The 21662-nt window shown below is 44.0% G+C and overlaps 2 protein-coding genes and 1 pseudogene across 2 annotated transcripts in view; all 3 read left to right on the plus strand.

Moving 5' to 3' along the window:
• The first annotated feature begins 747 nt into the window (after nt 1-747).
• On the plus strand, nt 748-846 carry LOC146980779 (U2 spliceosomal RNA; annotated as a pseudogene).
• Nucleotides 847-1787: 941 nt separating this feature from the next.
• Nucleotides 1788-2441, plus strand: LOC146980780 (GTPase IMAP family member 4-like). The gene has a single exon (XM_085788004.1). The coding sequence runs from the start codon at nt 1788-1790 to the stop codon at nt 2439-2441; it is 654 nt and encodes a 217-aa protein (XP_085644130.1).
• Nucleotides 2442-7918: 5477 nt separating this feature from the next.
• Nucleotides 7919-21662, plus strand: part of LOC146980781 (uncharacterized) — a 35226-nt gene continuing 21482 nt past the window's right edge. The window contains exons 1-2 of the mRNA XM_085788005.1: nt 7919-7967; nt 8249-8299. Of these exons, the coding sequence (XP_085644131.1) occupies nt 7946-7967; nt 8249-8299 (73 nt within the window). The 5' untranslated portion in view covers nt 7919-7945. The remainder of the gene's footprint in view (nt 7968-8248; nt 8300-21662) is intronic.

The raw sequence follows: 21662 nt of genomic DNA on the forward strand, positions 1-21662 counted from the left end.
GTGTCTTAAATCCCTGACATTGCTGTACAATACTATACAGTCCTAGAAAGGTCCAGCAGCAGAAATGGCTGTGCAGGAAAATTTTACATATGTTTATATTTGTCTGGTGACCTTGAATATTTTGTTTTGAAAAACACAATACCATCTGGAATTGCAAAATGTAAAAAAAAATATTGCTCCTTAACAATTTTTTTTTCTCAATCCTCAGGTGTGTTGGAGTACAACTGTAAAAGATCTGCTGTAGATTCTCAATTTTAAATCCAATGAACTATGGCGGGCCAACAACTCAAGATGAAAGCTGCAGCCCCTGGTAAGTCCAACACTTCCAATGTTTGAAGAAGAATCAAATGTAAGACGCTAAACAAAAATAATAATGTCATCATTTTTTATATTTGATATGTAATGGATGGACAGTTTAATTTGTTGTTATGGAACACATTTTCTTTTCAACAAGCTGCACTCAAATTATTTATATGTTGATGCAAAGTTGAACCTAATGTTAGTGCTTACAGTAGTGCCAGCAGAGGATTGCAGTTGTATTGTGTAGCATGGATATCTGACAATCTTACAGGTAGATAATTGACAAGTTTTTACACAAAGCTCTGCATTATGATAAACTAGAACTGAACAGCAGGTCAAAGTTCTAGTATATTGTATTATAACTTTGTATCACTGTGAAATTTGGACCATTAGTCAGATGAAGTAGTAAGTAAGAGGAAAGTAACACAACTTTTGTATTATAATTGTATTGCTTCTCCGCCCTTTGGCTAAGATCAAGTGTAGTAACTTTTATATTATAATTGTTGTGGATTTCAGCTATTGTTGAAACTGTGATCACAAACTCTTGCAATTCATAAATAAGTTCAGTGTGGGTCAGGAGTGAGTAATTGAGTGAACATGTCAGAAACTGAACATTTGAATTTCAAACACTTGTACCCATTTAACTGGAGTGTTGTTTTTCGTTGCATTGCAGTTGTAGTTCTACTTCAAACTCCTGTGGACATATAGTTTTACAGAAGGTATCAGATTTTTATTTAATAAAGAGGGATTTCTAATTTTACTCGCCCTTTTGAGAGCACACCAGGAGTAATTCATGTGAGATACTCTATGACTAGTGTACCTTCAAACACCAGGTTAATTGTAACTCACATAATCACATGCAAAATGTTGAAACTATGATCTGCACTTGAACATTGTCTGAGCACACATGGCTGAAGAGATCAAATGTAGTTATATTCTATTTGTCTAACGTGCTGTTCAAGTGTGATCTCAATCATTAAGATTGTTTTGTTCTCTTTATTTTCTGTTGTGCTACAGCATCTGCATACCGGATTGTGCTGCTGGGGAAAAGTGAGGAGGTCAAGACAAAACTTGGTAACTTCATAATCAGGGACCAAGGTTTTCATTACCAAACAAATCCACCAACCAGACAGTGTGTAGCCACCTGTGGAGAGTGGATTGGAAAATCTTTAACAGTGGTGAAAACTCCAAATATGTTCAGTCTGTCTGAGAAGACGATGAGAAGAGAGGTGAAGAGCTGTGTGACTCTTTGCTCTCCAGGGCCAAATGTTCTGCTGTTGTTAGTGAGACATTCTGATTTCACAGAGAAGAACAGAAAAACACTGAGGTTCATCCAGAGTTTGTTTGGTCAACATGCTTTTCAACACTCAGTGGTCATCATAACTCATGATGACACTGAAACAAGTGTCTCTGTCAGTCAGCTCCTGAGAGACTGTGGAGGAAGACAGTACATGATGTCTGAGGATGACCGAAGATCATTGATGACGATGATTGAAGAAATAGCAAATAGAAACAATGAGACCCCCCCACCTGCAAGTGACCACATGAAACCAGCTCTAAACCTGGTTCTGTGTGGGAGGAGAGGAGCAGGGAAGACTTCAGCAGCTGAGGCCATTTTAGGTCAGACAGAGCTTCATTCAGTCTCCAACTCATCAGAGTGTGTTAAACATCAGGGAGAGGTGTGTGGACGTCAGGTTTCCCTAGTGGAGCTTCCTGCCTTGTATGGAAAACCTCAGGAGGAAGTGATGGAGGAATCACTCAGGTGTATCTCCCTCTGTGATCCTGAGGGCGTCTATGGCTTCATCCTGGTCCTACCTGTGGGTCCCCTCACTGATGAAGACAAAGGAGAGTTAGAAACCATCCAGAACACATTCAGCTGTAGAGTCAATGACTTCACCATGATCCTGTTCACTGTGGAGTCAGATCCTACAGCTCCAGCTGTTGTTAACTTTGTCAGAGATAACAGAGACATCCAGGAGCTCTGTCAGAGCTGTGGAGGAAGATCTGTTGTTGTCAACATCAAGGACAAACAGCAGATCCCTGAGCTGTTGGACACTGTGGACAAGATGAGTGTTGAAGGATCCAGATGCTTTACAAAGGACATGTTGACCAGGGCTCAGATGGAGAAGGTTCAGAGCTGAGCATCTGGACATCAGACAGAGGAGTCAGATGGGAGGTGATGTTGAAAGTCCAGGTGGAGAGCCTCTTAGGATGGTGCTGATTGGGATGATCTTAACAGCAAACACCATTCTGGGCAGAATCATCCCAAAGCCTGTGATCAAGCCTGGTGAGACAATGACTGGAGAGATTAATGGACTATGCTCTAACAAATCTTGAAATGCTTAAATTATATACATATAAGAATTAATTTGCAACCTTTACATTCACTCACGTCATGGTCAAAGCTGTTAGACCAAGCAGAAGCCCACAGCACCTATAGCCACAGATATTAAAAGATTTCACAAAAACAGACTGTGTTCGGGGCAAAGTAGTTACAATATGTGATGGTTTAACGTGAATAAATTACAAAGAAAATGTGATGGCAATGTGTTGTAGTTGCTGAGTAGTAATCTGTTATTAAGATATGGGTACTAATCAAAATGTTGGGGATTTAGGGTTACATATTCACTTTTTAATATGCATCAACATCTAAAAGGTTGATGAGCAGAATGTGTCAAACATTTAGCTGCTTAGCATCTTTTAGCAGGAACTCCCAATGTAATTTCTATATAGACAACACAGGTTAGACCAATGACATGTCTGAGGTCTACCTTAATAACAGCACTGTAATTAACTAAGTAAATTAATTAAGTGGGCATTAATTTTCTATATGAAGCTAAAATTAATGGTACTAATTAGAATATGACATAAACAACATCACATAGACGTAATTACAATACTCATTAGATTTTAGTGGTAATTGTAACTTAATAACCTTTATATATATAATATTTTTGTACACTTCCCAAAAAAACAATAGCAAATAAGCAATAAACTACATGAACTGTCCTCTGTGTCCGTAGTCAAAAGCAGTCTCCAAATTAATGTATCAACTCCACATAGCATTAGACAACCAAAACAAATCATGTAGCAAACAAATATTCCCATAGGTCTGTTAAATGCAAACTCACATATAGTTAAAATTATGGGGTAGGATTAGATATGTTTATACTTCTTCCTACTCCTTTTCGCTCTTGTAAACTCCGTTGCTTATGAGATGTTACTTTTTTGTGTATACATTTTTGCTGTTCACTTATTTCCTTATTATTATATTATTATTTTATCTTTTTTTTTTTTTTTTTTACATTCTCTTTAACATGATCGAAATAAAGATATCAATCAATCAATCAAATGCAAACTCAAATTCATCCTCAACAACTGTACTTAAAGGTTGAATATGTAGAATATTTATTAAAAGCTATATTTTTTCAAAAATAATACATCCATGGGGCCTTTAGAGGGGTACAGAATGAAAGTATTGCTTTTCCATAAAAAAAATTTTTTTAGTCTGAATTATTATTTTTAATTTTTTTGACGGGCTCGACAATGACTTTCTGTCAACGTTCTGTTTACATTCGTACCTGCCTGTAGCCGACATGTGGCTCACTTCTCGGCTGTTTTCCTGCCTCCTCCCGGTCCTATGCGTTTGTTTCCAACCAAGCCTTTTTAATAATCAATCGGTGGATCAATGGATTATCATATACTTGTTAGGATGGGTGTATTTGTGTAGTCTTATCTGTCATAAACACGTTTATCGTCGCCATGGGCGTGGTAGTGGGGGGAAAAGTGGACCTGACTACCCAGGGCCCGAGTAGAGAGAGGGGCCCATGAAAATCCTGATTTTTTTTTTTTTTTTTGTGATGTTTTTATTTCGAATGAATTGGGCCCTCCAATTAATTGGTGTCATAATTTATTTCAAATATATTGATAACATCAAATGAGAGAATGAACTTAATGTCACAGTTCTCCCAACATATTAGACATTCTGGGGCCCCCCTCTTGGAGATGCAAAATGGTTTAGTCCGCCCAACAGCGACCGGTGTCGTGCTAAGGTGAGTATAATGCAGCATGAACAAGTACTCCCTGTTTGCCCCTCAGTGGTTTACATCTTTCTTTCTTTTATTTACACAAGAGTGTACAATAACAGATATATATATTAGAAGATGTATTGTTGACATTTTTAATATCATTTTTAATATCTTCCAATATTAATTAATTCACTGTTATACAGTAGCCTACAGAGACTCCAAAATCACGACAGAGTCTCCTCATGACCTCATTTGAATAATTTATTGCCAGTTCGCATGCACCTATGAGGTGATCAGGAGCAGAGCATGACCGAGCAGCTGCTTAGGGCCCCCATAACTACCCCCACTCCACCCCCACCTTAAGATCAGGTGTTGTAGTATGACCATGAGGAGACCCTTGATGTGTGTAGTTTTAGAGTCTCTGTACTTTATAACAGTGGAGTTATTGATTTTTGTTTGCAGCGTCTCTTGTATTGCAATTTGCGGACGGTTCCTGCGCACTCGGCTGCGCATAGAGATCCTGGTCCATGTCCGTCCAGCTCGGAGGGCGGTGTAGTGTATTATTGTAAAAATCTGGGTTTTGGTCCTTGTAGCTCCTAGTCTATGCTATTACGGTGGGATATAGGCATCATTTGTGTTTGAAAAATGTTTCACCTCAGATGTATTGATCCCGGAAGTTCGAATCTGAATATCTTTCCAACTTTACCGAAGTGTTGTTTTAGTGTAGTATCTTTTGATATCCTATACTGTATGTTGCAGTACTTGACTGATTATTTGGCAGACTGTAGCAGACAACTCGGAAAAAGTGTTTAAGCACATACCGTATGACTGTTGAGGAAATGGCAAAAAGAGGATTATCCCAGAAAATCTAGCCAGGAGAAAGCAGAGCTATGATGATGATATTATATGATATAAAACTTGTCCTGTCTTTCCCTGGACTCCCTGAGGTCCTGTCCTTTTTATTTATGTTTTTTTTTTTTTAATTCTAAGAAATACATTTGGTGTCAGGGTATAGGCTAATCCTGATCTAATCGAATGAAATCGTTAAATAATTGAGGATCTAATTTTTTTTATTGCGCCGATCCACTTGAGGTCAGTGAATAATTACAGCGATCTTTATTTTGCAAAAGCGGAGTTTATTTTATTCAACAAAATCCTGAATCATAGCGCGTTATGTCATGTTATAGTAGGACAAACCATTCACCTTCGCTGAGTGCACCTGTTCCCAGTTCGCTCAGCTCACGCGCACCTTCAGTAACATCACAATATAGTATCTTGTACACACATTCAGTATTGAGTATGTGTGAGGAAGAGTGTGGTACCTTCGGTGCATGAATAGGATTTGTTGACTTGTCGTCACCACTTGCCCTTAATTTCAGTAAATGTCCAAATGATTCAGCTTCCGTCTCCTCACTGTTCAGGAAGTAGCCTACCATCCCCACCCCCACCCCCCTGCGCGCACACTTTTTTTTTCTTTAATGATATAGTTTCACTTTTGTGTGGAGGATCTCGGACGCTGTTCAATTGGTAAGTAAACGCAAACAGATTACAGCATATTAATTTAGCCTACTACCACCCCTCGGACCGTTGAGGACGAAAACAGTGAGTTAAATTAACGTGACAGCGGTAAATGAGTTAAATTGCCGATTATAACAAAAATTGATCAGATATTTGCAACAAATCAAATCCGCCATTTCGTGTCGTGACAAATAAGGATGAGGAGTTACTGCACCTCACACAAAACAATAGGCTACAACAACTAAAGAATGTTGGATTTCATGTGTAATCGATGCAGGGAATGTCTTTGTGGCTGAAATACACTGGGAACGGCCGCGACGCGAAACGTATGTCGCGCGACACCAGCAGCAGCTCGCGCCCATTCAGTCAATGGAAGCTCCTCCACCGGCTATGTGAGCGACGCGCACTCCAGCGGCCGTCGCGCGGCGTTTCTCTTCTTTTTCGCCCCGAGTCTATTTTATTTCCTCGTCGCGTGGCTACGCGGCCCTCCAACAGGTAGAAAACTACGGAGAACTGTGTATAAAACGAACATATTACGTTTAAAAGTGATTAAAATAAATGTCTCATGTACCAGAGGCAAAGCCAGTAGCAGTGCAACATTATGGTTTTTTTTTTTTTTTTTTTACATTGTGGATCCATGATCGTGTAGTTAAACAGTTAATTGATACCATTTAATATAGTCTGCACTTGCAAACCCTACACATTACCTGTGAAAAAGGTCCTGTCAATCCATTTTAACAGGAAGGATGTAAAATGTGTTGAGATGCATAAAGTCACTCATTTACTGCAGCTTGACAAGGTGAAGCTGACAGCTGCAGCAAACAGTGAAGGCGTGTCGCGTCGCGTCCGTGCCTGGTGTAGCAGGTAAAAAACTCCGCTCCGCCCCGCTCACGTATCGTGTCGCGGCCGTTCCCAGTGTATTCCTACAGCGCGAGGCTACAGTCCTCACCGCAGGCGGCCCGGTTCGAATCCCGCGTCGGGCAGCCCTGTCCTGCATGTCATTCCCCCTCTCTCTGCCTCCCCCTTTCCTGTCTATCTCTACTAAGCCACCGCAGGGAAGTTAGTTTTAAGTTGGATATTTGACAGACATTCGCTCCTTCTCAATACATTAAAAATTCATAGAAAATATAAGATGTGTTCAAAATGCAATAAAAACATAGAGGATGCTTAGCCCTACCACCCTGTGTTGATTTTGAGTCAACAGGTCACATGACCTCGGAGTTATTGAGCTATAACGCTCATATTTACAGTATAAAATACATTAAAAATTCATATAAAATACTACATGTGTTTAAATGCAATAAAAACAGGTGTGTCATAGAGGAGGCTTAGCCCTACCATGTTGATTTTGAGCCAACAGGTCACATGAATTTTTTAAAATATATTTTATACTGTAAATTTTGTTGGCTCAAAATCAACATAGGACAGAAGGTCTAAGTCTCCTCTATGACACACACCTGTTTTTATTGCATTTGAACACGTTTAATATTTTATATGAATTTTTAATATATTTTATACTGTAAATATGAGCATCAGAGCTCAATAACTCCCAGGTCATGTGACCTGTTGACTCAAAATCAACATAGGACAGAAGATCTAAGCCTCCTCTATGACACACACCTGTTTTTATTGCATTTAAACAAATGTAATATTTTGTATGAATTTTTAATTTATTTTATACTGTAAATATGAGTGTTAGAGCTCAATAACTCCCAGGTCATGTCAAAGACACAGGTCAAAAGATACACCAAAAAACATCCAAATACCATGTACAGCACTTTGTTTCAGCTGTGGTTGTTTTAAAGGGCTTTATAAATTGAATTGAGTATTAGATCTATTGAATATTGAATTGAATGTTCAATACAATGCATCTGATCATTGGTCAACTTTAGTATTATTCTCATGTCTGTCCCAGTTCTCTAGGTACGTGATCATGCTAATTCATGTATTCGTGTGATTATATATTTACATTTACATGCTCCTACATGTATGCAGTATATCTCTCCATATTGTCCTAATTTAGTCATGCATGTAAATGCTCATTGGTGTGTGTGTGTGTGTGTGTGTGTCCAGTTCGTTGATGTCTCCAGCTGAGTGACATGATGGAGGAAGAAGCAACAGGTGAGCCCCCACCCACACCCAATGGTAGGACAGTGTTAGATACAAGCTGGGAGTCAAAGTGATAAGTGAATCACATGTAACAGCTTCTCTTAACTGCATAATGAATCCCATAATAAGAGCATGTTTCGTTGTATTTAAATATTAATTTATTTTATTGGTAATGGTTGAGGAATATGTGCATATTGTTCTTGTGCAGTTTTGCAGATGAGGAAACTTTACGGAAACAGTTTTATTTATTGTTTTTATTGTATTTTAACTTTTTACTTCTGCCTGTTTTACAGATGTGCAGCCCCTGAAGCACAGCCTGAGCTATGAAATTCTGCCACCTTCCAGTGAGTTTGTTCAACTCCTCTTACAGCAGTAATTCAAACAGTTGTTTGATTCTACGCTGTAGATGGTAAAGTAATTCAAACAGTTGTTTGAATTACTTTACCATCTACAGCGTAGAATCTAAAATAGTATCACACTCTGCTTTGCTTATGCTTTGATGTTGAGATGACCTACTCAGAACGTCTTTTTGATTTTTACCCTCCATTTATACACACAACACAACACTTACAGCTACCGGTACTTAGATTACTGATAAGTCAAAGGATGTGCTACAGTTTAAAGGGATATTCCGGCGTAAGTTTAAAAGTTTAACCCATGGTCCAACGCACCCTAACACCGAGTTAGACCCCCCCCCCTCGAGAGATGAAGTCTACTAACCGCTAGCTTAGCAACTTTAGCAAAGACTGCACCATAGGACTTCTCAGAGAGAGTCCGCCAGAGAAGGAAAGAACTGTTGCTGCAGCTCAGAGAAGCACGGAAGCAAGGGAACTTTGCCTTTCTCAAGTATGACCAGCTCACAGTGCACCCTCCCTATAAATTTTTAGTTTTTTATTTATTTAACCTTTATTTAACCAGGCGAGCACATTAAGAACAAAATTCTTATTTTCAAGTGCAGCCTGAAGGGGAAGGGGGAGGGGAGTGCTAAAAGTGAAAACAAGGTTATATAAATTACACAGAAAAATTCAATATAATACAATACAATGCAATACAATAAAACAGTTAATCAATAGGGCATGACAGAGGCCATGACAGGCTCCTCCTAGAAATTTCAGGTTCAGGATGATTGAGCAAACTGAGCTTAAGGACATGTGACCAAACTCAAACCTAGGTCATGATGGACTGAAGCCTAGTCTTCTCAAGAAATGCTTGCCTGCCATTATGAAACCTCTTCTTCACATATTGAATCGCTCACTTGCTACAGGTCGTTGTCCTGAAGTCATCCCAGTACATAAATCTGATGAAATGTGTAAGTACTCAAATTATAGACCAATATCCATTTTGCCTTGTCTGGCCAAAGTACTTGAAAGAATTGTGTACAATAGACTAACAGAGTATTTAAATGAATTCAATCTCCTCTATTCTCATCAATATGGATTTAGAGAAAAACACTCTACTGCGATGGCTCTGGTTCAACTAATTAATAGATTTTCAACGGCATTGGATAACAATGAATTTACTATTGGGGTCTTTATAGACCTGTCCAAAGCCTTCGATACCGTTGATCATAGTCTTCTGGTTAAAAAATTGCGGATGTATGGTATTGGGGAAATTGAGATCCAATGGTTCTGTGACTGTCTGAACAACCGTAAACAGTTTGTTTCTTGGAATGGTTCTGATTCTAGTTATAGGAAGTTAACATGTGGTTTGCCGCAAGGATCTATTCTCAGTCCTTTGCTTTTTATTATTTATGTAAATGATTTATATCTGGTTTCAAAAAGCATGTTTTTTGTCAATTTTCCTGATGATACAAATATGTTTATGTAGAATCGAAGTTATGAAGACCTAATTATTCAAACAAAAGCTGAACTGAAGTTAATCTCTGGTTCCAAAAAAATAAATTATCTCTAAATATTAAAAAAACTTCATACATGTTAGTCGTACCAAAAAATAAGAAAAATATTCCTTATGATAAAGATGCCTATATCCAATCATTCTCTTGTTAGAGTGCAACATGCCAAGTTTTGGGGTATTTATATTGATGAAAAATTAAACTGGAAAAAACATATATCATTCATCTGTAACAAAGTTGCCAAGAACATTGGTGTCATCAGCAGGATAAGACATGTTTTACCCAGAAAAATCCTTATCACTTTATTATACTTTAATCCTTTTCTCACTTACTGCAATCTTGTATGGGCAAGCACTTACAAAACAAACCTCAAACACCTTGTTACTTTACAGAAACGATTTGTTAGAATGATTACATACTCTGAGCCACTTGCAAGTTCAGGTCCTCTGTTTCAAAAACGTAATTTCTTGAATGTTTATGATATCAATGTGTATCAGATCTGTTTATTTGTGTTTCAGCATAGAATGAATATTTTACCTCGTAGTTTCTCTCATATATTTACGTCCAACAACCAAGTCCATAGCTACCAGACACGAAACTCTTCCAACCTCCACACTGCCTTCTTTAGAACTGCTCTTGGGCAATTTTCAATTCGTTATCAAGGTCCACGTCTCTGGAATCAGCTACCTGACTATCTGAAAAAAAATTATTCATTTAACATCATTTAAAAAGGCTCTCAAAAAGTACCTCATCAGACCATGTACCCATCAAACATAAAACAATTATTGTCATGTTTTTTTCTTTTGTCTCTCTCTTTCTCTCTCTCACTTATTATTTTTTCCTCATCATCTTATTCATTATTATTGTTTTGTATTATTCATTCATGTATATATTTTTTTCCTTACTTCCTCTACTGTTCAATCACTTACTTTTCTACTTATTTTTCGTTATTGTTTAATTATTTTCCTATGTTATTGTTTTTAAACTGTAACAAATTTGATCTTATGTGGGTGAGGTTTTAATATCAGCCCTTTTGGGTTTCATACCTCCCCTTTGCACATCCCAGTCATGTTGATTGTTCATGTTGTTTTTTATATTATATTGTTTGTGCTAAATAAATAAAACTAAAAAAACTAAAACTAAAACCATAACAAACAGCGCAGTATATGGATCCACTATCAATCAATCAATCAATCAATCGATCAAAAAGCCACTTACAGCCACAAATAATGCTCAGAACAGCACCAAAAGGGGCGGTGCGTGGCGCAGTGGTTAAGGCGGCCGCCCCATGTAGAGGCTACAGCCCCGGTTCGAGTCCCGCGTCGGGCGGACCTTTCCTGCATGTCATTCCCCCTCTCTCTGCCTCCCCCTTTCCTGTCTATCTCACTATCCAATAAAGGCAAAAAGCCAATATACTTTAAAAAAAAAAAGAACAGCACCAAATGTCATCAACAGTACAAACAGGGTCCCAGCACATAATACGAGGCATCAAACATCTGTTAGCTTTGCCTGGTTTCTATTGAAAAGAGACAAAAACAACTCACCCACTCTGCTCCAGTTATACGCTATGCAGCAACTGTCCGTGTCCAGCATAGAGTCCAGGCACTGACAAGACACGTCCGAGGCTGACTGGCAGCACAAACATCTGGTTTCAGCGGCCACCGACAGCCAGTGATCACCACACTGACCACTTGATTCCCCCAGGCCCAGCACATAGACTCCACCAGGTCCAGCACATAGACTCCACCGTCTCTCTCCCTCTTTCACTTTTCTCCTTCGTTCCCAGCACATAGACTCCACCGCAGCTGCCCGTCTTTCACTTTACTCCTCCATTTCCTTCAGCTTGTCTTCAGTAAACTCGGTCTCAAACTGATAGTGGTGCCCATCAAAATGAAACCAGTTGTTGTTGTTCTCAAACTGCATAAACTCAGCCGTGTTATCCCTTCTGTTATGTCTGCTTCACTATGTTTCTTTTATTTATTAGTGTGACTGCTGAAGCAGTCACACTATTGTTCTTCTGTTTGGCCATTTTCTTCCGCCTTTTTACGGTCTTCTTCTAGTCCTTCATACTTTGTGCTATTTCAACAATTCATATATCAAAACGTGCAGCTTTTTTTGAACTTTATCGGCATTACTTTTCTCTTTTTAACTATTTATACTTTTTAAAATATTTAACTTTTTCACAAAAAATCTCACATTCATCAAAGTCTCAACCTCTCTTCTTCATAACTCCACTGTAGTGTAGGGGTTAGGGTGGATGTTTGCCAACCCTAAGGTCACTGGTTCGAATCCAAGGGAAGAACTCTTGTTATGTTATGTTGAATTCTGCTCTCCTCCCCCGCCTTCAATTGGTTACAGGTGTTTGTTATCTCCTTGATTACTCGTACCAGTTTGCAGCACATCATCACATTACAATGAATGACAACAGGTTTGAAAGCAGTGTGCTCTCTGTAGCCGAGTGGCAGAGTAAAGGTTTAGTGATCATATGGTCATGGGTTCGATTCCTGCCTCAGTCTTTTCACTTCATTGCTTGACTTTTGATTCCAATTATTCAGCTGTCATTGGACAGTCTTTGATTCCTCATAGTATAAAGCTCATTGTAACTCAGGTTCTCTGTGGCCATATGGTTAGTGCTCAGCCTGAAATTCACAGACATTTTCATTCTAAGTCATTCAAGCTTGACTCTCAAGCTTTCTTGATGTTGACAGTGTGCAGATCATTAACAGACAACAGTCTCTGCAACTGTGTGTGCACCGTGGCCTAGAGGCAGAGTGGAAGTCTAATAACCATGAGGATGTGGGTTCGATTCTGACCTTGGTCAAACATTTGTATGGTGATCACAGCTTGCACTATTTGCTAATTCTGCAACAGCGTTCAGTTGCTGTCAGCAGTCACACCATTTCCATTCTTGGAAATGCTTTTTCTAGTTATTTATTAGGGCCACGGGCAATCGCACCGGGCACTACTGTTATTGTGTGGATTTTTTCTTCCATAATATTATTAGTTACACTATTTACACTATTGTTCTTCTGTTTGGCCATTTTCTTCCGCCTTTTTACGGTCTTCTTCTAGTCCTTCATACTTTGTGCTATTTCAACAATTCATATATCAAAACGTGCAGCTTTTTTTGAACTTTATCGGCATTACTTTTCTCTTTTTAACTATTTATACTTTTTCAAATATTTAACTTTTTCTGATTTTTTTCAGCTTTATAATGTGTGTGTGTTGCGTCTAACGAGCAGAGCTAGAGTGGTGCTAGAGTGGAGAGAGGCAAAAAAACATTCTAGAGTTTTTTTGGCTAAACTGTCAGCATGGCCACAAATTAAACTCTAGACAAATTATTTTCTCCAGTTTTGTAGCCACACTTGTCTTCTGGCTAAAATTCTGGTCAAAAATGCAAAGAGACTTAGATAATAATTTAAAATATTTTTTAAATGCAGCCAGGGAGCTCTCTGCTCTCATTCAGCCCAATGCATTTTTTTTCACATCAGCAGGAGAAGGAACTCAACTTTGTAACTTGCTGTTAAGTGCTTTTTAATTCATTTTAATTCACCAAAAAATAGTCACAGGTCACAAAAAAGTCCTCTTCTTACTTGGTGTGGCTAATTTATACTAATTTCTTTTTATTTTAAGCATCATTGGAAAAATCTCACATTCATCAAAGTCTCAACCTCTCTTCTCCCCAACTCTACTCTAGTGTAGTGGTTAGGGTGGCTGCTTGCCAACCCCAAGGTCACTGGTTCAAATCCAGGTTGAGCACTCTTGTTATGAATTCTGCTCCCCTCCATCACCCTCAATTGGTTACAGGTGGTCGTTAAGAGAGGCATTAATTGCTAGTGCCACAGTTTGTAACTTGCTGTTAAGTGCTTTTTAAATCATTTTAATTCACCAAAAAATAGTCACAGGTCACAAAAAAGTCCTCTTCTTTCTTGGTGTGGCTAATTTCTGCACTTTCCTTACCTTTTTTTTTAAGCAGGAGCCAGTGATCCTCTTATTAAAGGTTTTCTTTGCCCCTCACATACTGTCTCTGCCTGTAGCCTAGTGGTTAGCTTGCTGAGCTGGAGACCTGAAGGTTACTGGTTCAAATCTTGCTTCAATAACAATTATAGTGAATTATTTTCCCAGTCGTCCTCTGTTGACTTCTGATAACTTGCTTCATGTTGAAACTGCTGCTCTCAGCCTGAAATTTTCATTCTAAGTCATTCAAGCTTGACTCTCAAGCTTTCTTGATGTTGACAGTGTTTCCAACAGGTGCAGCTTTGGGCTCGTTAACTTCAGAGTGAGACAGAGTGCAGATCATTAACAGACAACAGTCTCTGCAACTGTGTGTGCACTGTGGCCTAGAGGCAGAGTGAAAGTCTACTGACCATGAGGTTGTGGGTTCGATTCCGACCTTGGTCAAACATTTGTATGGTGATCACTGCTTGCACTATTTGCTAATTCTGCAACAGCGTTCAGCTGCTTTCAGCAGTCACACCATTTCCATTCTTGGAAATGCTTTTTCTAGTTATTTTTCATCTTCCGGACGATTTTCGATTCGCTATATATCAAAACGTGCGGCTTGATCGGGATTGGGGTGCTATTACTTTTCTCAACAGTTTACGAATTTTTCGCGACGTAAGTCGCGAAAAACTGCGCAAAATTTTTGCATGTAAGTCAATGGGACGGGCGAAAAAAAAAGAGCGAAAAAGACCAGTCATTGGAGTTTAACAAACGTCTACTGCTCAGGCATACTTTCACCTAGAGACTCCATTTAAACTTTAAACAGTAGACACAAGTCTTGTGTATTGTCGTATTACTCCACGTTTTGATAGGTCATATAGTTTTTGATCAATCCATGATCAATGACCATGATCATTTTTGGAGAAATTATGAGATTATAATGGGTGTGTATTGGACGGAATGTTCGTGTCAGAGTGCGTGACGTCATCGGTTAGAGTGGGAGAGATGCCAGAAAAACTCCAGATTTTTTCTCTATCCAACCTCCATACGGCCACAATTTACACTCTAAACACATAATTTCGGCCACGGTTGTAGACGAGCTCATCCTTGATCTCTTAATCTGCTCAAAATATCAGAGAGACTTACAGAATTTAAACTCTGAGCCTCTAAGTGCGGCCACTAGGGGTGTAACGGTACACAAAAGTCACGGTTCGGTACGTACCTCGGTTCAGGGGTCACGGTTCGGTACGGTTTCGGTACAACAGACACTATTGAATGTAAAACTAAAATCTGTCTTGTGTTATAGAAGTAAAAAAAAAAATTGAATATAAAATTAAACAAGTGCATTAGGAGTGTTATCATGCCATTCATTAATTCTAGAGGGAAAAAAACGTGCACTTGACAACTGACAGCTATTACAAACAAAACAAAACAAGAAACTAACATCAATGTTGGTTTACACAGTTAATTTAGACTAGATGCCAGTTACTTTGGTGATGTTTCTGGTCCTGTCTGTGTTCATGTCAAGAGGCTTAAAAGCACCGGGATAAGTTGTTGCACACAAGTTGTCTTTTTCCCTGCACCAGTGATTGACATGTGGGTGGCAGGGAGAGGGGGGGCGAACATGCGCTAACGTGTTTGATGCGTTTCTAGCGACGCAGCGCGCATCCGTGAAACATCGCCGACGGACTTTGTCCGGTCGACCTTACAGTCTATGCGGTGGTCGCAAGCTGCTTACACAGTTTATGGTCGCGAGCCGTCGCCGCTGCCGTCGCTGCCGTCGCTGCCGTCGCTGCCGTCGCTGTTGTGTTTGATTGAGAAGACCAGACGGTGACAAGAATGAAGCAGCAGCTCCTCTAACTTCACACTCTCATCACTTCTCTTCTTCGTCTGTTATGGCGGTTGTGGCAGCTTCGAGGCTCATTACCGCCACCTAGATTGCGGAGTGAGGCCTCGACTTTTTTTTTTTTTTTTTAATATTCACTCAGACGTATTCGTCGTGTGACTGTGTGCACCGAACCGTGACCCCCGTACCGTGACGGCACGGGACGAATACATATACCGTTACACCCCTAGCGGCCACGTCTGTCTCTGCTCCTCATTGAGTCCAATACAAATATTTTCTGAGAGAAGCAGAACGGCCTGATGTTTTAAAACTGCCAGCGTCGCCAAAATATTTACTGTAGAAACACCAAATCGTACCGAAATTTTCAGTAAGTCCTTAGAGCAACGTTGATCTGTGTTTTGTTCTGATAGGAGTTACCGTTTTGTCATGCTAAGCCTAAATGTGAGACCGGTGCAGAGGCAGAAAATGCCTCTTTTTCTCCACGTTTCTGTCTGTCTCAGCCTGCGGGGGCCCCTATCGCCGTGGTAACCTCTTTGAGGCCAGAGCTCGTTAACTTCATAAACAATCCACCTGGCGCTCGTTTAAATGTTTATAAACACAGACACAGCTAAATCAGACTGACACTGGATGCAGCTACTAACTAACTATGTGTCAAGTCAGTCACACACACACACACAGACTCTAGAGCCAGCTTCATGTGATTACAGTTACACACACACACACACACACACACACACACACACACACACACACACACACACACACAGTTAACCTAATGTGGTTACAGCTCCTCCATATCAGTGCTTATAGAAAGATGATCATGTGTCTGTCTGATCAGCTCTGTCTTGACCTTAAGATCGTGGGTTTGATTCCCATGTTGACAGAGATGGCACAACCCGCAGTAGCTCCCGTGGCCCATTCAAAATTTCCCGAGAGGAAATTTTCTAGTTATTTTTATTAAACATTTAACCCTTTCACACCGCGGACGTAACGAATAAACGACACGAAATTGCGAAATATTCGCGGCCAAATATTTCGCATCAAAACCATTCACACCGGCGGCGACACGAATATCAATATATCTATTGATATTTCTCCTCCTCCTCTCCTCTTTCCACTTACCCCCCCTCCTCCTCTTCTGCGAGAGACAGGTTATTTATTGTTTACATTAGCGGCCAAGCACGTGTCCATGCGCCCGTGTGTGTGTGTGTGCGTGCGGTGCGACTGTACGCTAGAGAGATGGCAGGTGGAGGGGCTGACTGGCAGAGATGAGAGCAAAGACGGTGAAACGCTAAATGTGACGGAGCGCCTTTGAACGCCCCGTCATTCCCTGACCGGCGCGCTCTCTTTCCCAGAGAGTGCCGGTGTCGGGGGCGCGCGCTGCGCCCTCATTGTTCCGGCGGAGCCAAGCTCCTTATAAACTGTTCCCCGCCGGCCGCATCTCGCGGTCCAGCGGTGGCATAAACTTTTCCCGTGCCCTGAACTCTGTTCTCCCCACTGTGGGTCGTCGAGGGTGCACACTCGGCGCCTACGTGACACATACATACGCACACCTACACACACGCTCACCTGCTGTTGCTGCGGAGGTCTGACTCGGGTTCACTGGCCGAACCGAGGCAGTTCCGGTCCACGTAATAAGTAGCGCACTGTGGCGCGCTACCTTGGGTCAGGTGACCACGGACTAACCCATATGTGGTGAATTGTTATAAAGTATTGTTAATTTATGTGTTCTGGGGGGAAAAGTGGCGCAGCCATATGAGGGGTTGTTAGTGCCACAGTACTGGGGTTAGATTTAAAGGGGTTCGGTAAGTTTTGTGTATTTTTCCCAGTTTATGTTTCTTAACCCCTGTGTTTTGGTAATTGGTTTGCCCGGGGGAGGGGCCAAGGGGGTATTTAAAGAGAGCTCAGCTCACTTGAAGGGGTGTTCGGCTGAGGAGCATACAGATTTGCTGCCTGATTCTAGTACATCTCTTTTGCCTCCATTTTGTTGTATATATTCCTGCTGGGTTTTTTGTTTTACGTTGCCACCTGTGAGTATTTTGGGTCTTTTTTTTGGTGTAATAAAAAAGCAAATCACCCAACAAAAGTTTGCCGACTGGGCCATCATCTTTCCATCCATCAATACAAAGTACCGAACCCCGACATTTGGTGTCAGAAGTGGGATGGCCAGTCGACGAGGGCGCCTCCGGTACACAGGAAGACGTACCGGGTTGCGCTCACAAAAGGAGGAACCAGTACAGGACGAAGATGGCGAGGAGGGAGCCTGGTCCACAGCCGAGGAGGACGAAGGGGGTGCAGCGGCTCCAGTCCTGCAGGCCGGCCCTGGAGCTCCAAGTCCAGGAGAGGAGCTGGTGGCGGTCATGAGGACCTTCCTGGAGGGACAGCAGAGAAGAGAGGAGGGGTTTCTGGCAGAGCTCCGGGGACTCCGGGCTTCGTGGCCAGCCCCGCAACTGGGTCAGGCAGTAGCAGGGCCGAGGCCGGTAGCACCTGTTCCTGCACCTATCCCAGAGATCGGGTCCCTGTCACCATCTGAGAGGTCGCTGATGAGCCTGAGAATGGACTTACCGACACCCGCCGCACCGCGCCGCAGTTCACCCTTAAGGGCGCCAAGGTTTGGGGTGAGCAGTGGGTCAGAACCTCCGAGGCCGGAGGGCAGACCCTGTGGCGACCCCAAGATTCCCCAGTACCTGGCTGGGGAGGACATTGAAAATTACCTGCTTCGCTTCGAGCGGATTGCCAGAACGTGGGGTTGGCCAGATGGTGAGTGGGCATGTCGCCTGGTGCCGCTACTCACTGGGAAGGCGCTAGAGGCATACACCGCTATGGACGAGGAGAGGGCTCATTCGTACCCGGACCTGAAGGCGGCACTCCTGACCAAGTTTGACGTCTCACCGGAGACGTATCGCCAGCAGTTCCGGGCCATGGCAATTCCACCGGGAGAGAACCCAACAGAGACTTACCACCGCTTAAAGGGTCTCTACCGTCGGTGGATTCGGCCAGAGCAGCATACCAAGGAGCAGATCGGTGCACGAGCCGACGGACGGGCTAGCTGCAGGCAAGCTCGCACTGCAGTACCTCAACGCACGGAGGGGAGGCCCGTCTGCCTACCACGGTGGTCCCAGTCGTCAGGTGCCGTCGCAGCCCAGACCAGCAGCCAGAGCCAGCCAGCATCTGCCTGGAGACGCCCGGCCTGCACCTCGCCAGCGCAGCCCCGGTAAGGAGTTCATCTGTTTTTACTGCCAGCAAGCAGGGCACAAGGCTTCGTTGTGCCCCATCAGAAAAGCTAAGCTTAGCGGGGCATGTTACACTCCTCGGGTTGAGGTTGCAAGTACTGGGGGAGGGCAACAGCGCTTTAAGGATGTTACCATTAATGGTGAAGCTGTGACTGCTCTGGTTGACTCGGGGAGCTTCCTGACGCTGGTCCGAAGGGAGTTGGTGCCAACGGGCATGGTGGATTATAGCAGGAGGGAAGACATTTTGTGTGTGCACGGGGACAGCCATTCCTACCCCACAGCTGAGGTGACGGTGGTGGTGGATGAGCAACCGTACCTGCTGACTGTTGGGGTAGTGGAAAGGTTACCCGTGGCTGCTATCCTGGGGTGGGACTTACCTGTGCTGCTGGACGTGCTGCTGGAGGCCGGCCCCAAAGACAGTGACCTGGGGAAGGGCTTGTCCGGTCATGTGATCACCCGCGCCCAGGCCAGGGCGGGGGTGACGGCCGACCCAGGGCCGGAAAAGGGGCCCGATCCAGAACTATTCTCAACCCTGGACAGCAGTTTGTTTGAGGGGGCCGTGAAGGGGCCCAGGAAGTCTCGCCGCCAGCGGCGGTTTGAAAAGGGGCTGAAGTCCCGGGAGCCGGACTGTGCAAAGGGCATATGGGAGGTGCCAGAGGACATTGGGGCCCTGCAAAAGGGGGATGGGACTCTGAAGCCCTTGTTCGCCAAGGTGGTTGGGGGGCTGGATATGTCAAAAGGGGAGAAAGAATGTTTTGTTGTTGACAGTGATGTTTTGTATGCAGTGGCGGATGGTGTCAAACGCCTTGTGGTTCCTGTGTCATGTCGGCCGATGATAATGCACCTGGCACACACCTTGCCTTGGGCAGGTCATCTTGGCCGCAACAAAACATATTTGCGCATATTCTCCAGGTTCTATTGGCCTTCCATGTATGTTGATGTGCAAACCTTCTGCAAAACCTGTCCCACCTGTCAGAAAACTTGCTATGTCCGCCAGTCCGACCGAGCCTACCTACAACCCCTGCCCGTGATCTCCACTCCGTTTAGGCGTGTGGCCATGGACATTGTGGGCCCATTGGTGAAGAGCAGTGGGGGGCACCAGTACATCCTGGTGCTCTGTGACTACGCCACACGGTTCCCGGAGGCTTTTCCCCTGCGCACGGTCACTGCTCCTGCTGTTCTGCGTTGTCTTGTCCAGTTGTTTTCCAGGGTTGGTGTACCGGACGAGATCATCACAGACCAGGGGACCAACTTCACCTCCAGACTCCTGCAGCTCTTCCACCGGCAGCTGGGGATTTCGGCGATCAAGACCACCCCGTACCATCCTCAGACGGACGGCCTGGTCGAGCGCTTCAATCAGACCCTGAAGAAGATGCTGCAGAAGTTTGTGGACGACACCGGGAGAGACTGGGACCAGTGGCTGCCCTACCTGCTTTTCGCCTACCGGGAGGTTCCCCAAGCGTCCACAGGGTTTTCCCCGTTTGAGCTCCTGTATGGCTGGGAGGTACAGGGGCCATTGGATCTGCTGCGGAAGACCTGGGAGGCTCCCACAACTGGCACCAGCGACCAGGGTGTGGTCCAGTTCGTGCTGGAGATGAGGGACCGGTTGGCGGCGTACAGAGAAGAGGCAGAGGTCAACCTTCGTGAAGCCCAGCAGACCCAGAAGGCGTGGTACGACCGACAGGCCAGGCACAGGGAGTTCCAGCCCGGCCAGAAGGTCCTACTCCTCCTGCCATCCTCCAACAGCAAGCTGCTGGCCAAATGGCAGGGCCCGTACACCGTCCTCAGGAAGATGGGCCCGGTGACGTACGAGATCCACCACCCGGACAAGAAAAGGGCGAAGCAGGTTTACCACGTCAACCTGCTGAAGGAGTGGAAGGAGGCTCCGGTTCGGGTTCCTGTGGCGTCCCTGCTGGTGACGGCAGTGGACAGCGAGGGGGAGGAGGAGTCTACCCTTGCCGACCTCCGCCAGTCTGCGGAGCCTGCTCTCGGGCACCTCTCTGCCACCAAGTCCAGCCAGCTGTGCCAGGTGTTCCAGGGGGTCGCCAAGCTCTTCGCGGCCAACCCGGGGAAGACTGCCCTCGTGGAGCATGTGGTCCGGCTGAAAGACAAGGGGCCGGTTCGTCAGAGGGCCTACCGGGTGCCCCAGCATCTTGTGGCCAAACTTCAGAAGGAGGTGGAGGAGATGCAGCGCTTGGGGGTGATCGAACCGTCGCAGTCTGGGTGGTGTAGCCCGGTGGTCATTGTGGGGAAGAGGGACGGTTCCCTGCGCATCTGCATCGACTTCCGGAAGGTCAACGCCATGTCAGAGTTTGACGCCTACCCGATGCCCCGGATCGACGACCTGCTGGAGAGGATTGGTCGGGCTAGGTTCATCACCACCCTGGACCTCTGTAAAGGGTACTGGCAGGTACCCCTGGAAGCGTCCAGTCGTCCCTGCACAGCGTTCCAGACACCTGCCGGCCTCTTCCAGTTCACGGTGATGCCCTTCGGCCTACATGGAGCACCGGCCACTTTCCAGAGGCTGATGGACCGTGTCCTGCGGGGGTGTGAGGACTGCAGTGCTGCCTACCTCGATGACGTGGTCATTTTCAGTGCCACCTGGGAGCAGCACCTGCGTGATCTGGAGCGGGTCCTGGGCCAGATCCAGCAGGCAGGCCTGACGCTGAATCCAGCCAAGTGTCAATGGGCCAGGGAGGAGGCGAAGTACTTAGGGTACCGGCTTGGACGAGGGGAGGTCCGACCACAGGTGGACAAGGTCGAGGCCGTCCGTAGCTGCCCACGCCCTCGCACGAAGAAGGAGGTGAGGTCCTTCTTGGGCTTGGCCGGCTGGT

This window comes from Trachurus japonicus, chromosome 9, assembly GCF_045865225.1.
Source record: "Trachurus japonicus isolate A0001 chromosome 9, Traja_1.0".
Taxonomy (NCBI): domain Eukaryota; kingdom Metazoa; phylum Chordata; class Actinopteri; order Carangiformes; family Carangidae; genus Trachurus; species Trachurus japonicus.